Consider the following 15310-nt stretch of genomic DNA (forward strand, 5'->3'; position numbering starts at 1 on the left):
CGCAGCGTGTGTGCTGAGGCTGCTGGGCCGTGTTTTTCAGGTGTGTCGGCCCAGTCCTTCCTGCACTGCTTCACCCTGACGAGCTCCGCCTTCAACCTCCAAGTGGCGACGCCCGGGGTAAGTCAAGAACGGGACGTTGAAATCGTTTGAGGTTGGAAAAAACACAACCTTTAGGTTGGAAAAGGCCTCTAAGAGCATCGAGTCCAGCCAATACGCTAGCGAGGGCAGGTGCATTTCAGCCTGAAGCCAGGTGGTGGCTCAGACTGACAGAGAATCATACTAAGCTCGCTTTTCAGAGGTGTTTTATTGCCTTTACGAACTAAGGGACTGGGTTTCAATTAAAATTTTGTTTTCTTAAAGCACGTTTCCTGTAGTATGCCTCTGAATCTCCCAGTCAGGTATCTGTAGTCTGCAAAGCAGAGCGAGAGCAGTTGGAAGAATTACTTCAGTGGGAAGAGTGGGAAACCTCAGGTGTTTGAGAGCTGAAGTATCTTGAAATCCCATGTGGTTAAGAAGAGTCTGGGAGAATGCTCCCAGCAAATTGTGAGATTCAGCCCAGACCCCCTTGCTCTCCAAACTTCCTCGGTGCGGCTGGAGCCATGCTGAGCCCCCCGTCAAGAAGAATATTGACCCTGGGTTCTGCCACAGAGTCACTTTATTTCGGCTCCGAGAGGGGCCCTGAGTGCAGAAACCCCTCAGCAGTGATACCCTGACAATCCACGTTCACATTCCCCTCACGTGATGGGTCTGGCCAATAGTAATATTTGGGTCTGGGGTCTTCTTGTTCCTCACTGGATCCTTTCTCTGTCTCCAGGTGGGCATTCTTTTCTTATCTCGAGGATGCGGTTTCTGTTGATCTTCTCTTTCTCGTTAGCGCTGGTTTCTGGGCCTTTCTTCAGCCTAAGCTCAGCACTATTTAGGTAACACTCCCCAGTCTGTGGCCTAAGGCTTGAGCTAATCTGGCTACTCATGCTAAGCAACGTCACTCATAACACAAAGCAAATTTCAATTCGTGGTAATTTTAAGCGATCCCACAGTTAATTCTAATATTCTACGACTAAAGTAGTTTCATCTCCAACAGTCACACGTCAAGAAGCGTAGCGGCTGTCTGTGTGGTGAGCCGAACCTCAGCCTTCAAACTGTGTTTTCCTTAGGGGAAGCCAATTGATTTTGTGGATGTGAGCGAGAGCAACATGCGCTGGATCCAGGACTTCCGGATGAAGTCGTATGCCAACCCCGCCAAGTTGGAGTCCATTGATGGTGAGGGCTTTGCTGTTGGCCCCTGTGTCACCTGTGTTTGTCAGGGAATTGAGTGTTTGTTAGTGTTAGGTCTTTAGAGAAGAGCTACATGGAAAAGGCATAAAACTTGTGTTTTAAGAGGAAGTCCTGCTGCTACTGTTATTTTCTTATTTATCTTGGATTGGTGATTCTCTCTTATTATATGTATACACTATATATATAGATATATACACACGCACACGCTGTGTGTGTATATATATTGTCTCTTGTGTATATATACAGTATATATTGTTACTTTTAAAAGTTTTTTTGCTAAAGTAAGAGCCAGCAGACACAGCAGTTTCAAGCTTTGCCCAGGAATGTCTCATTAAATGTTTGCATTTTTGGTGCTGAAAATGGCCTTTTTCTTTACTCTGCCTAGATCTGTTAGTTTCTTTAGTTCGTACAGTTTTGCACTGGCTTATGCGCTATTGTCCTAATTTTGGCAAACCTGAAATGAATTTATGGTCAGACATTTTTGAATTTGCTGTCTGTACAAGTAGTTTATCTTTTTGTCCTTACTAGGCGCTCGATACCACGCGTTGCTGATTCCGAACTGCCCCGGGGCTATGACTGACCTTGCCAGCAGCGGGTACCTGGCGAAGATACTGCAGCACTTCAGCACTGAGAATAGTAGGTGAACATCGTGATTTTTTTGTTGTTGTTGTTAAATAAAATAGTGCTGCTGTACTGTTCGCATAAGACCTTCCAGTGGCTTATTAAAAATGCTGAAAAGAAGTTAGAACTGGAGAGCGCTGCTTCAGAGAAGTGTGTCTTCTCTTAAGAAGTATCCCCTTTATGTAAAGATATATAAAATAATCAGCAGCTTTTCGGTGGTTATCTCAGAGGAGGGTTCTCTGCCTTACAGGGGTGAAGAAATTGCTTTCTCCGCGATTCAAGGTTTGAGGCCAAATGTGGAATGTACAAGGATGATTATTAAGGCTGAGGTTAACTGAAACTTGTGTGTGCTTCTCATTTAACATCGGAGTACCTGTGTTTCTCTTCCATGCTGTCTCTGGACTTGAAGTTAACAGCTTGTAACACTTGGCGAGGCTGGGGCAATTTCTGTTGTAACCTTCAGGAAAAACCTTGCAGCCTGGGCAAGTGCAAACAGCGCCGTGTGATGTTACTGCAGGAGGGCAGATCGCTGTCATGTGAAAATCTCGCGAACGTTTGTGTGTTTGGGCTGTTTGAGGGTGCTCACACAGCTCAGAGATGCTTTGGTTTTTCTCTAGAGCCCATCTGTGCCGTTGGACACGGAGTCGCAGCGCTGTGTTGTGCCACGAATGAGGATAAATCCTGGGTGTTTCAGGGATACAGCCTGACCGGGGTAGGTTGAGCTTTCACCTGACTTTTGGTGTTTGGGGGCTTTTTTGCCCTGTGGGGGCCTGTGATTTCAGGTGCTTAGCTGTCACAGAGAGGGCTTTCCTTCAGTAAGCTTCAAACTGACTCGATAAAATGCTGGAAATGACACTTGCAGCTCTCGAGATTCGTAGTTGAGGGCTTCTCAGAATTACTGGGATTGGTGTCATGAATGGTGGAGTTCAGCTGTATTTCTTAAGGTGCTCTTTCATTTTGAGAGGTAGAAGAAGTGTTAGGAAAAGAGGCTCTTTGCACAAACTGGCTTGTAATTCAAAAAATAACCAGGTGCTGTCGATGTTTTGTTTATGTACAGTCATACCTCTGACCTCACACACTGTTTCTGTGGCAGTTACTCCTCTGTGCCAAGACAATGCAGACCCCTGTAGTACAATTTCTAGAGTTGAAAATTTATGTGCAGAGTTAAGAAATTTTAAGTTTATGGGATTCAAAAAAAGTCCTGATGTGCTGGTATTTGGCATTACAATCCATCATAAAATATTTTAAGTAAGTTGCTATGGAAACCAAAAAATTCCATTTCCTCCTGCGCGTATAAAAACTGATTTAGGGCTTCCCATACTCAGGGCAGAGTGGAGTGCTGTTATTTGGGCTCTGCAAGTGCCACAGCATTTGTGTCCAAGTGGTTGTGCCCAGCAGCCAGACAGGTCTGTGGTTTCGTGAAGTTAATCGTGTGCACGCTCTTCAGTGTCCAGCACTTGTGCAGAACTTGCTTGGTGTTCTTTCTCTTTACTTAGCTCACGTAAGAATTTCCCATTTGCTTTCTGCAGAAAATCTGTACAAGCTGCTTGTGGTTATTTGGTTGGTTTTGCTTGGCTTTTTTATTAAAAAACAAGACAGACTTACTTCCTTTTGATCTTTTTCAGCCCTCTGTGTACGAACTAGTAAGGCAGCCGAATTTTGCCAGCTTATCCATTATTGTGGAAGATTTCGTGAAAGATGCTGGAGCTACGTTTAGTGGTACGTCACACGCTCTTGTTGTCCAGGACTTAGCGTTTTGTGGTTGTGTTTTTGGAGACGAATGTTTGTGTGCCGGTTTTACGTGGCTGAACAGGGCTCTGGACAGCACAGCTCATCTTGCATTCCCATTTCGGGTGCTCTGCCAGGAGAGATTAACTTCTGGATTTTGGGGTTGTCTTTTAGTTCAGCCAATGCCTCATTACTTCAAGCTGGAGGAACTATACTGAATGGTTTTGATTGCTTGTTGCTTTTCCTCCTGTATTTAGCCAGCAGTCCAGATGCTGTACATGTCGTGCTGGACAGGCACCTGGTGACAGGACAGAATGAGAATTCCACTCTTCCGGCAGTCCAGAATCTTCTTATTCTTTGCAGTGTCAGGTGAGGCCATATGGGAGATAAGAACCAAGAACAGATGCTGGTGAAAATCTTTTAGTTTCAGGAATATTGTTCCCCAAAAGAATTTTTTTCCTCTTGGTTAAGTGTGGATGTGTGCGTCATCTTTGATCTGGCTCTTCAGTCGGTTGTGTCTTTTGGTAAAAAGCATTTGTGATTATTAAAAATAAATAAATTGACTAAAGGGGGTTGGGAAAGGCACACCCACTGTCAGGACTGGTGTAAAATGCAGAACAGGCTTCAATAAATATTTCTATTAAGAGAAACATCTCTTGGGTGTCATTCCCTGTGCTTTGGCAATAGTCTGCTGTGTTTTAGGATTCTGGGAATAAATTGATTGAATTTCTCGAACAGCTTGGCAGTTTGACTGTCTGTCCTCTTGTTGGATAGAGGAACGTGTATAAATAAACCACAAAAGTTTTCTTTTGTTCAGGTGAATGTGTGTTAGAATTCCTTTGCTGCTGTGGACTAATAGGTCATGTCGTATTGTGGATGTGTTTCAGCGGGAAATGAAGGAGCGGGTCTCTTTTGAAAATAGGATGGATGAAGAGCCAGCAGGTTAAGGATTTTCTTGTCTGTTAACTGGACCAAGCAGCTCTCTCAATTTCTGTCCTGGACTGTGAAGTGACTGTGACAGTGAAGTGGCGATGTCGGGTTTTGCATACGTAGGGTGGATGAAGGTTGTGAATGAGGAAACTTCGAAGTGCATCACGCTTCAGAAGCAATTCCGAAACCACTTTGCAATTTTGTTGCTACTTTTTTTTTTTTTTACTGCTTCTCTCTAGACCCTTCATTTCCAGATGTGGGAACTGTCTTGTTAAAAAAAAAATAAATAAAAAATTGAAGCTGAAGACCCTGCTCTAGGCTGATGTTATACTGCTTGTTTGTAACTCTGCCCCAAAGGGCCCTTGGAACTCCGTGAACCGGCTGGTGTTTGGGTTTCAAATATCAAAAGTCTGTACCTCGAGCTTCACTGAAATGTGACGTCAGATGCATTCTTGCCCTTCTTCTGGTGGGTTGCAAAGTTACCGTCTGAAGTCTGGGTCGGGGCCGCTTGTGTGCTTGGAATAGGATGGACAGCGCCTGGCCGCCCTCTGACTGAAGCAGAGCTGGCTGGTGGGTGGCAGCTCACTCTGCTGTTAGCAGTGTGCACCGTGCCCTTGTTTTCTTCCTTGGCTGCTCACGTTGCTGGACTTCCACTGAAAAAGCTGGCTCAGCTGTTTTTAAACAGCTTTCTAACTGCTTGTGTCTTCTCCTTTGTGGTGCTTATGTTATGATTTTTGTTCTCTGAAATAGTTCTCTCTGGCGAGTACGTTGCTGTTGTCTCTTGCTCTGTGAGGGAAAGGACTTTTGTGGTCCTTATTTTGTTTATTATTTTTTTTCACTTAACAGGATAATATGATAAATTGGTTATAACCCGTCATCAGGCACAGTCATTTTACATCTTTTCCAAAGCAAGTCAGTTTTTTAGTTCTGTCTTAAGATCATGCTGAATTCTTGAAAGATAATCTGCTATGGGATTTGTAGGGTCTTCTGTTATGTTGCGGAGCCTGTTTTACAGATTCTTTGGCTTTGATAGAAAAAAAAAAGAGAATTTGAAATTAAGATTGGGCTTTGATAGAAATTAAACTATCAAATAGCTAAAATCCTCATGTCTTCTTAGTGATTTTTTGACCTCTCTCAGCATCAGGGCGTGCTTTCCAGGAGTCCTGAGACACTCGTGTTCTGCAGTGTGACAACTTTCCCCTCTGCCCGCTTCGAGCGCAGCAAATTGAACGCTGCGGGGCGGACGAGCTGTTGGCAACGCTCGCAAATGCTTGGTGTTCTGCTGTCTGTGTGGTCAGCTGTTTATAGAGGATTCTGGTGTTTATACCACATGACAGACCCTTTTTGTCCCAAAGCCAGGAACTGTTTCTCAAACTGAAAGCTTTGAATTCTGGAGATTTTTTCAACCCACACAAATCCTGATTGTTTCAGTGTTGCGCTTTGGAGTGCTTGGTGCTTTGGTCCTAGGGGTGTTTTTAGTCAGGCTTATTTCTTTAGAAATCCTATCTGTTTCTAGCAGTGTCCGGCTGCTGATATATGATTTTATTTTTTTATTTATTTAGGGAACCACAGACATAGAGTGTTACCTCTTGTCTGACTTAATGCGTGGGAGCATATTCTCTATTTTCCTCTGATGTTTTTACAGGCAGATGTTGAAGTACATGCTAGAAGCATCAGAGTGCCTCTGCAATACATGGGGCAGAATCCAAAAGAACAGCTTTCTCAGTGGACTTATCCCTGGGATAATCCTTAGAGCACTCGGCTCACAGCTGTAAAGAAACATTCTCGCAAAGGATTTCTTCACCAACAAGATGACAACACGTCACTGTGCATCCCACCACCACAGGCACCAGTAAAGCTGTGTAGTAAGGAGGGAAAGGTAGAAAAAATCTTGAAAGTAATAGGAGCCTTTACGGGGAGTTTGACAGAGAAGTCGTGGAGAGAGATGCATTGGGGATGCTGCCCGGCTGGGCTCAGCGCTAACGGGTAGTTGGGCTTCATGCAGCTTCTCTGCAGCCTTCCCGTGCCTGAACCCTTCCACCCGTAAGAACGCAGCAGCACCCTAAAATACCTCCTAATTCCTTTGCGGAGAAGTCAGGCATGAGGACACACTTGCCTTGGTGCAAGACAAGCCGTGGCAGGCTGGGGTTTGTCCAGCTGTCCGGGTGCAGTTGTAGCCTGTAGAGAGGTTTTATCACCTGTAAGTGAATGTGAGGAGGAAAGATCTGGTTTTTTCAGGGGCGTGAGCACCAGCTGCACAGGCCTCTCTCCCCAGATCTTCCTCTTCAGAACATGGGAAACACTTGAGCTCTTCACTGCTGTCACTGTGTTTAACGTTCACAGTTTGCTGGATTACGCAGGCTTGGTGCTGCGAGGAAATATTTTTGTCTGGCTGCAGATCGCCGTCCTACCCTGTCATCTGTTCTGATTATTGTAGTAGTGGGTTTTGGACCTCAGAGCGTCTGCTCGGGAGTTGTGTTACCTGCCAGAAACCATCTCTGGTTGCTCTGGCTTGTCTGTGGGTCTCACGAGTCTGGCACCTCTGCGCTGTCCATCTCGCAGTGGTGCCGTGCCGCTTTCTTAAAGCTATCCTAGGGATGTGTAATTCTGGGCTGGCTCAAAGCCTCATCTTCTTGCCTGAGGAGATCACGACTTCGTACTTTTGTAACTGTTAACAGCCGGAGCTGAACTTGCCTGTTTTGGAGGTTGTAGTCTTGCTAAGAAGCTAGACCTCATCTCTTATTCTGGAGCAGAAAACAGATGTTGAGAAAGCAAGAGCCAAAGCAGAGAGCCTACAGACTTGTGCTGGCCACCTGTGCTGTACTTGAAGTTTGATTTCCTTTTCAGCAAGGTACCAATACTCTGTTAACACTCTGTAATTAATCCAGTGATGGAAATCACAGCGGCGGGGCAGCAGACAGCTGCGTGGCACTAGCCTAGGGAGGCGGGGGCAGGGTAAAGCTTTTAATGCTAGCGTGACCTTTAAAGGGAGGGAAGAAGGTCACCTCCCTCCCAACAGCTCCTTTTCTAAATGCTGCCCACAGCTGTGAGGCAGGGGGGTTCAGGATCAGTCCCCTGAGGCAGCGTCACCTTCTGTGGGCAGATGGGCCCCAGCGCTGTCCCGGGCACTCCAGGGCACGGCTGGGACGATGTCTGATGTGGTTCCCTTACCAGATGTGTGTTCTCTTACCAGATGTGTGTCTGGTTTCTGAGCATACAGCCTGCTGTCACCTTGCAGCAGCTCCCAGGTTGCTGTGGCAACATCCTAACACTAGTGCTGCTGTGTCACACAGATGTTAGGGATCAACTGTTCCCTTGGCTTGTTTTTCTGGTGTTATTTAAGCTGGATAGAGCACGTGTATGTAAGTGGTGTAGCCTTAGTGCTGCCTTTTTTTCCCTTTTTTTTAGGAGGTTAAGTTCAGGCAATTCTATTGGGAAACAGGGAGCTGTGTCTACATATAAACAGGAACCTCTTGGCTACTCTTGATGGACCTGGACCTTATATAAACTAGTAAGAGAGAGATTTAGTTAGTCTTAATGAAATAAAGCATGAAATGTAAGCACATGCATCCCAGCTAATAGAGAGCCCTGTAATTGGTGAGTGCTGCAGCAGGGTTAGGTCACTGCTGAAGGAGGCTGCTGCACAGTTCTTCCTCTTTCACAAAAGCAGCAACAGTGGGGAAAGGAGAGGGTGATGATTATTTTTTTTTTTTTAAACAAATAGACAAAAATAACCCAACAAAACACTACGTGCACACACAAACCCAAGCACAAAAGCCCCAGACACAAAACTGCCTCGTTGAGGTAGGGTTGGCAGCAACTCCTTGACTGTTGCATAAAGAAAAGCAGTAACTCCTCCAAGGACAATATACAGAGCCACTAGAGCATTTTGACTTGTAGCCACATGTTCTGTCAGCTCAGATGAACCAATTGGCAAGTTATTTATTAACTGCTTGAGAGACTTAGTTACTTAATTTTGAAAGTGTAGCCTTCACTAACTGCGTACCTGAAGCTTCTGCCTGTGCTGCAAGTGCAGTGCCATTATCAGCTTCAATCCCTTCCACATTCTTGCCGTTACCTTGCTTTGGGCTCTTAGGCAAGAGGTAAACAAAACTGATTATTTGACAGAATCCCTAAAAATTCCTTATGATGCAGCTTTCCTGTGCTGTTAAAAAGCCTTAAATACTAATTATTATGGCATCCATCACCTTTGCCAACCAGAAAGTCACTACTGCTGCCACCGTGACTACAGAAAGAGGACAGGAAGGGACTGGAGTGTGGTTTGGTTTATGATACAGATGTGTGTGCGTGCCAGAGTAGCTACGGGTGTTGTGCCACGGGGGGCTTTTGAAACCTGCCTAGAATGTGTTGGGTTGGAAGGGACCTTTAAAAGTCATCTAGTTCAAGCCCTGTCTTCTCTTCAGTCACTGTAAAGCAACAGGAAAGACAAAACTGCTTTCTTAATGTGTTAGGACTGCAGACTTAATTGGGAATTTAATACAAAAAGTAAAAAAAAATAAAAGAAAAAAATATGCAGCAGTGAAATGAACACGTTACAAAGGAAGACTGTGTTAATTTGCATGTATTGACAAAAGTGCCACAAAAACTTGAAATTCTAATTGTCCCTTTGCAAATTGATAAAAAAAGCATGATACAGAAATCTATCCATACAATAGCATAAGACTTTTACAGGTAGGACATCTGTACATCCGTTTAACCTCAGGTGATCCACTCATTCAGCCTTGACCACTCGGGAACATCAGGAGTTTTCTACTTTCCGTTTTCAGCACTAAACATCCGCTCCTAGAAAGAGAGAAGTTAAGCAGCAGCTGAGTTTGGGAACTGGACTTCAGCCATGCAGGGGCGCTATGACGTAGTCGTCAGTCAATAACAGCAAGGGCCTACATCAGACATACTCAGTGTGTATTTTTTCTCCAAGAAAACACATAATTTAGTCCCATTTGAAAGACTCTCCCAAAAGTGACAGAAGACTTTCACAAGCCTGGCTGCACTCAGCAGATCCATCCTTGGTGCCTCCTAGTGCCAAGTACAAGCATGATTCTGTTTCAGCTCACTACCTGAAGATGTTTTTTACGTGTCTTGTGCCGCCGCTGACAGCTAACGAGAGTTTAGAATGAGAGGTAAGGGACTCTTCGTTTGGACTGTAGCGTTACCTTGATTACCTGCCAGTTAAACACTGCCTTGGGCCTCAGAGAGCAGGCGTGGCTGTACACATCTGGCATGAGTGTTCGCTTGAGATGCAGTGAAGTTTATACCAAGTTCATTTAATTTAGGTAGCAGCTTTGCTAGCTGCCTGCCCGACATAACGTGCACCACCTGTGCCAAGACCTGATCAGACCTGCTTACAGGTTCCTAAATGCTCAGCCCTGCCATGGGGAACGGCGAGTTAGCTGTGCTGCTTGGGAGAAACATGAGAGGCGGCAGAAGGCACCTACCTTTAACATCCTCTCCAGCTTAACTGCGTCTGCTGCAAATTTTCTGATGCCATCAGATAATTTCTCCACAGCCATTTGGTCTTCGTTGTGGTGCCAGCGGAATGCCTTCTCATCCAGGTGGATCTTCTCCAGCGCGCACGCCTGAGCTGTGCAAGAGAAGTTGAAAAAGAGACAAAGCATGTTAGCAAGTTGTCATCGAATGCCACTGGCTTCCCAAAACAGGCTGAAGATTCTGACCATCTCCAGCTGTTGAAAAATCTCAAACACCACAGTCACCATGACTCGCTATGGGAGCACCCTTGGGGATCCAAGAAGGAAAATGCTCGTGGTCTGGTTTTTGGGGAAAAAGAAAAGCCACCCAGAAGGTAACCTAGATAATCAGCTTCTCTTAAAATACAGGATATCAGCCTACACACAAATACTGTATCTGCTGCTGAACGGTACGGAACTTTCAGGCCTATTATGAAGAATTATGCAATGGTCAAACCGCAGGGAGGCATTCTAAGCAAAAATGCTGAACAATTGGGCCTTTGAGTTGGCAGCACCTAACAAAAGCTCAGTTGATAACAAGCCTCTCAGCCAGTGAGCACCCTGGAAGCAGCAACCCGTGGCTACAGCTGTGCCCAAAACTTGTCTCCCCAATCCTAAAGCAGCATTTTCGTAAGGTTGCAGAGAAGCAGGAGCAGTTCAATGGGAACACATGTTCAAAGCCATTGTGGTGCAGTGTCACTACATCAAATCACATAGTCCTGCCTGTCATGAATTTCTAGAGTTTCTGGAGGGAAAATACTTCTTTTGACATGTCTAGAGCTACTTGTTTCACTGAGGCAGTAACTTCAGAGCAGGGTTAAGACTTATCCTTAAAGCGGAGTGGGAGCAAGCACCACAAAGCTGTGTGGGACCACACGCTCTTAACTTCCAAGACGAGATGGAGCAAGCCCGTGTTACACAGAACTGGACTTACCCTCTTTGACACTGAGCGTGGGAGTTAACTTGACGTACTCTTTGCTGAGCTCTGCCAAAAGTTTGGGTGAAATAGTGAGATAGTCACAGCCTGTGAGCGCTTTTATTTCTCCTGTATTTCGAAACGAAGCACCCATCACGATAGTTTTGTAGCCAAACTTTTTGTAGTAGTTGTAGATCTTAGTGACACTCTTCACTCCTAAAAAGGAGAAAACAGCAGCTTTCAGAATAATTCATCTGAGTACAAGCAATTATTTAGAACATGCTCAAACCAAACATTTTTTCCTAAGAGGATTTATACAAGTAAACCGTAGTTTGAGCGAGTAGCTATTTTATTTTTAACAACACGTTAAAAAGAAAGCTTACCTGGATCCTCTGAAGGCTCGAAGGTTTTCTTCTCCCCGTTTGCAACGTACCAATCCAGGATACGTCCTACGAATGGGGAAATCAGAGTAACTCCAGCTTCAGCACAGGCAACTGCCTGAGCAAAGGAGAACAGCAAGGTCATGTTGCAGTGAATCCCGTACTCTGCTTCCAGAACCCTGCAGACACAGGCTGGCTTAAAACAGCAGTTTGCTCACCTACTGAATTCACATTCTAGTAACAAGCTAGTAGGTTAAAGCTACTGAATTTCTGGAGCTAAATTAGGAATGTGGTACAGTTTAAGCTTTAAAGTTTTAAGCTAACAGCAACTGTTTTGCACTGCCAGACTGTGCTTTATTTAATGCTGTTTCTTGAATTTAAGGCAGACAAGTGCGGGTGGTATTTCAGGAAACTCTCTCTGTGGCCTGGCTCTTGTAGGAACAAACTTTTCCTATTTCAGCAGAACGCTAGCAGAGCGCCTTGCTTGCTTGTAACAGACTTCCTGGTGCAGCGCTTTCAAAACAATTCTTTAAGCGCAGAACGCGGCTGTCAGGTGCCTGTGAACAGAAGCGTGCCATGAATCAGCACACCAGGTACAGAAACACTCACTTGCCAGCCTGGATTCCTTCCCATGTTGAAGAGAGCTTTATGAGAATACGATCTTTACCAATTCCTGCTTCCTTATAAAGGTCAATGAGGCGCCTGGCCCGTTGAATCATTCCTTCCTTATCAAAGGACAACCTTTGAAACAAGAGCAAGACTGCTTAAAACTGCATTTCTGAGAAGCTGAGCATTAGAAGTGAATTGGCAAGGAGTGGGTTAACAGACAAGTCCTATAAACTTGAAATATTAAAACACATCTCTTGGTAAATTGAAAAGATATCATACAGAAGAGAATGAGCAAAACTCTAAGCAAGCATGAGGTTTCCCTTGCTTAAGTTACAGCAGGAAGATTACAAAAATCCAAGCTCAGCATTACTTGTGTTCAGAAAGTTTTGTCAAAGTGTTATAATCAAGCAAAATCCATGCTCTAACTAAACAAGTGTTAACAATATAAACTCTTGCTAGTCTTCTAACAGTGACCTGCCTAGTCAAGAACATTTTTCTCCAACTCGCACCATGTCTTTTGTAGGTACAAATATGCAGGGTAACCCAGAGGAAAAAGAGCCAACCTTGCATCTACTTCTGTGGACACACGGCCAGGTATCCTCTTCAGTATTTCAGCTCCAAATAATACAAAAAGTTTGTCAGAAGCATTTTTGATCTGCTCCTCTTCTGACCTGAAAACCACAAAAAGCAAAATAATTTCTATGGAGGGAAAAAACCCAACGAAACCCAAACGCGTTCACACCTTGCCATGGATTTGAAGATCAGATTTCACAGCCTGTTTAACATTAAATTCCAGAGTTCAAATAGCTACTTCTGCTCCGCTCCATGTCTGTGTTCTGCCCTCTCTGTACCACCAGCAGGATTAGCCTTCGGATGCTATTTCCTATGACGCTGTCAGCTCAGGAATGTTTTCCTGAGCAGTCCTAGGCAGCCACGTGTGAACTGAAAACAGACACGTGCTTCTTCAAAGCACATCTGAAACGTTCTTGAAGGGTTGAGCCTTTTTGGGGCAGGAGATACACCCACGAGTACCTGAGGGGAAAACCCCGGTGCATCGCTCGTAGTACTAAACACTACTTGTATAAATAAGGTATCTTAAATATAGATTACAGAGATTAAAAAAACCCAAACAAACAAAGAACCGAACCCCAAGCTTCTTTGCTTACCCGCCAAGTTTCTTCCCATAGGCAACGGCATCATCCACAAGTTCCTGGTAAGCTGGCATCTGAGCAGCAGCTAGGATCAGAGAGGGGTTGGTGGTGGCATCCAGGGGCTTGTACTCGTCAATCGCTAGGGAAATAAAACCAGCCCGTGTAAAACCATCAGCAAGCCCGGGCAATTAAAAGGATTTCCCTCAACTATGTGAGAAGGTCAACACGGCTGTAGGATAGGGGTGGTCACAGTAGAGCAGGCTGGTGCACAAGGATGTTTAACTGCCACTGCCTGAAAGGTGGCTGGTGCCAGAGGTATCAGAACGAGGTTCACAGAGCTGCAGTAGTAAGACACAAAGTTTACTTTTGCTACTAAAGACCTTGCCCAAAAGACATTCAATGGCAGATGAAGGGAAGGGGTACAAATTCTGCACTTCTCCCATCTGTCTGTATCGTATTCATCAGCATAGCCGAGTCACGGGGGGGGAAGTAAAGACAAGGGGATCTTTCCTCCTGTCCCGCAGTGAGGGGTTGTGGCTGGCTACGACTGTTAGAACCAGAACTGGGGAAGAACTCATCTGTTAGGCTCCAGCAACTTGTCTTACTGCGTTTTGCTATTTTTTCTCAACAGCTGCAGATGGTTTCTTCGAGTCTGTTCTTGTAATTTCCTTGTACTGCCAGGCTTCCTTCCTTACAGGAGGTATGTGAACTTCTGGCTTACCTTAAGCCCTGGACTACACCTACATCAGGTGATACTAATTGTTTACAGGAGCAGGCTGCGACCAAGCATTGCCCAGCCCCAAGCACAGCCGAGGGCACGCAGGGCCTGACTCAGCAAACAGGAGAGAGCTTCAGCCAGCCCTTCAGCCAGTTCCGTTTACAAGCTCCCTTTTGAACACAGCTAAACATCAAATAACAAAATAGCTGTTACCGGCTCCTCTTCCTCAGCGTTTCTGTACAGAGATGAAAAGCCAACTTAGTGCAACTTTATTTATTTATTCAGTCACAGAAGAAGTACTTGTTCCATAGCTCCCTGCTAGGCAATGATTGTGGTCCTGGAGCAAGTCCTCTCTGTGCAAACAGGTCCTCCGAAGCCTATGTCACACGGATACTGCTTATAATAAAGCGATATACCAATGAAACTCCGTTCTGAAGCACACGCACCATTTTAGGGAAGCATATTTTCACAGAGCTTACTACTTCTTTCCAGTCTTGCAGCATTTGAAGAGTCTTACTGATCTCTGGCAACATGCATAAATCATCTCATGAAGCCTGTCGCCCAGTTTTCCTCGCCCCATCCGCCTTCAGGTCTGTCGGAAAGCAGTCAGCAGCTCTCGCTGTGCAGCACAAACTTTCCGTGGGGGCCTGTCACCCTTGTGCCACCTCTCCTCATTGCAAGCCGGGCAAAAGAGTAAGCACGTACTGGTCTGGCTTAATTAAAATGCAAACTTAACGCAGATCCGTGCTTCGGAAGCCCTTCAAACCAACATCCTTTCCCACCCAGCACCACACCCACGAGTTTATCTCAGCAAAACTGGGAACGGGTGTTAGGAACAACTGAGCCTGAACCAGCAGCATCCGTGTTTAACTTGGACAGGGAGGGAGGCAGCTGTTGACTGTAGCCTTGTTTGGACTGTGACAAGGACCCACAGGTGACAACAGGCAGGGGGAGATCAATTGCAAAACTGTTTCAAAGAGCTCATTAAAACGTGCCAGTGGGCAGCGCTCAGCCCGTACACAAACACTCCCTCCGCCACCACAAGGATTTTTTTATTTTCCTCATGATGCTTTTTTGAAGCCGACGTAAACAGTGTCATGTTTTAAATTCCTGCAGTTTCAGCACACGCTGGGCTTTAGCCAGGTTTGTCGCTACTCGGGGGCAGGCAAATCCGACCCGGCTGAAGTTAAGAAGCGCTTCCAGCTCTCCCAACGCAATGCTTGGTGGAGCTGCATCGACGCTCTGAACTTTTCACCGCGTTGTGGCTGTCACTGGCTGTCAAAGGCAAGAAACAGCTTCTCTGGAACGTTGCACGCAGCCTCACGCTTCCAAGCGATCCAAAGCATCTCCCAGAAGCAGCCCAGGTGTGCAAACACACCCCGAACGCCGTGAGGCACCTGCCGGAGCTACTGCTACCCCTGCTTGCTCCTAACCTTAAAATTACTAATAGAAAGCATTTGACAGTTGCCATTCGGGGTTGTTTATCCATCAGCGAA

At 45.4% G+C, this 15310-nt stretch overlaps 2 protein-coding genes across 2 annotated transcripts; one reads left to right on the forward strand and one right to left on the reverse strand.

Annotated features, from left to right (window-relative positions):
* Positions 1–36: 36 nt before the first annotated feature.
* Positions 37–4668, forward strand: PDDC1 (Parkinson disease 7 domain containing 1; the record flags this gene model as incomplete). The annotated part of the gene is made up of 7 exons (XM_009868599.1): positions 37–117; positions 1155–1260; positions 1804–1911; positions 2514–2608; positions 3522–3615; positions 3882–3993; positions 4512–4668. Coding segments are annotated over 7 exons (606 nt in total), but the record flags the coding sequence as incomplete, so codon positions are not given.
* A 4454-nt stretch (positions 4669–9122) lies between these two features.
* On the reverse strand, positions 9123–13235 carry TALDO1 (transaldolase 1; the record flags this gene model as incomplete). The annotated part of the gene is made up of 7 exons (XM_009868600.1): positions 9123–9357; positions 10011–10156; positions 10975–11172; positions 11340–11515; positions 11946–12077; positions 12509–12616; positions 13112–13235. Coding segments are annotated over 7 exons (917 nt in total), but the record flags the coding sequence as incomplete, so codon positions are not given.
* Between the last annotated feature and the right edge of the window lie 2075 nt (positions 13236–15310).

The sequence above is a fragment of the Apaloderma vittatum genome, unplaced genomic scaffold (genome assembly GCF_000703405.1).
Source record: "Apaloderma vittatum isolate BGI_N311 unplaced genomic scaffold, ASM70340v1 scaffold84, whole genome shotgun sequence".
In the NCBI taxonomy this organism is placed as follows: Eukaryota; Metazoa; Chordata; class Aves; order Trogoniformes; family Trogonidae; genus Apaloderma; species Apaloderma vittatum.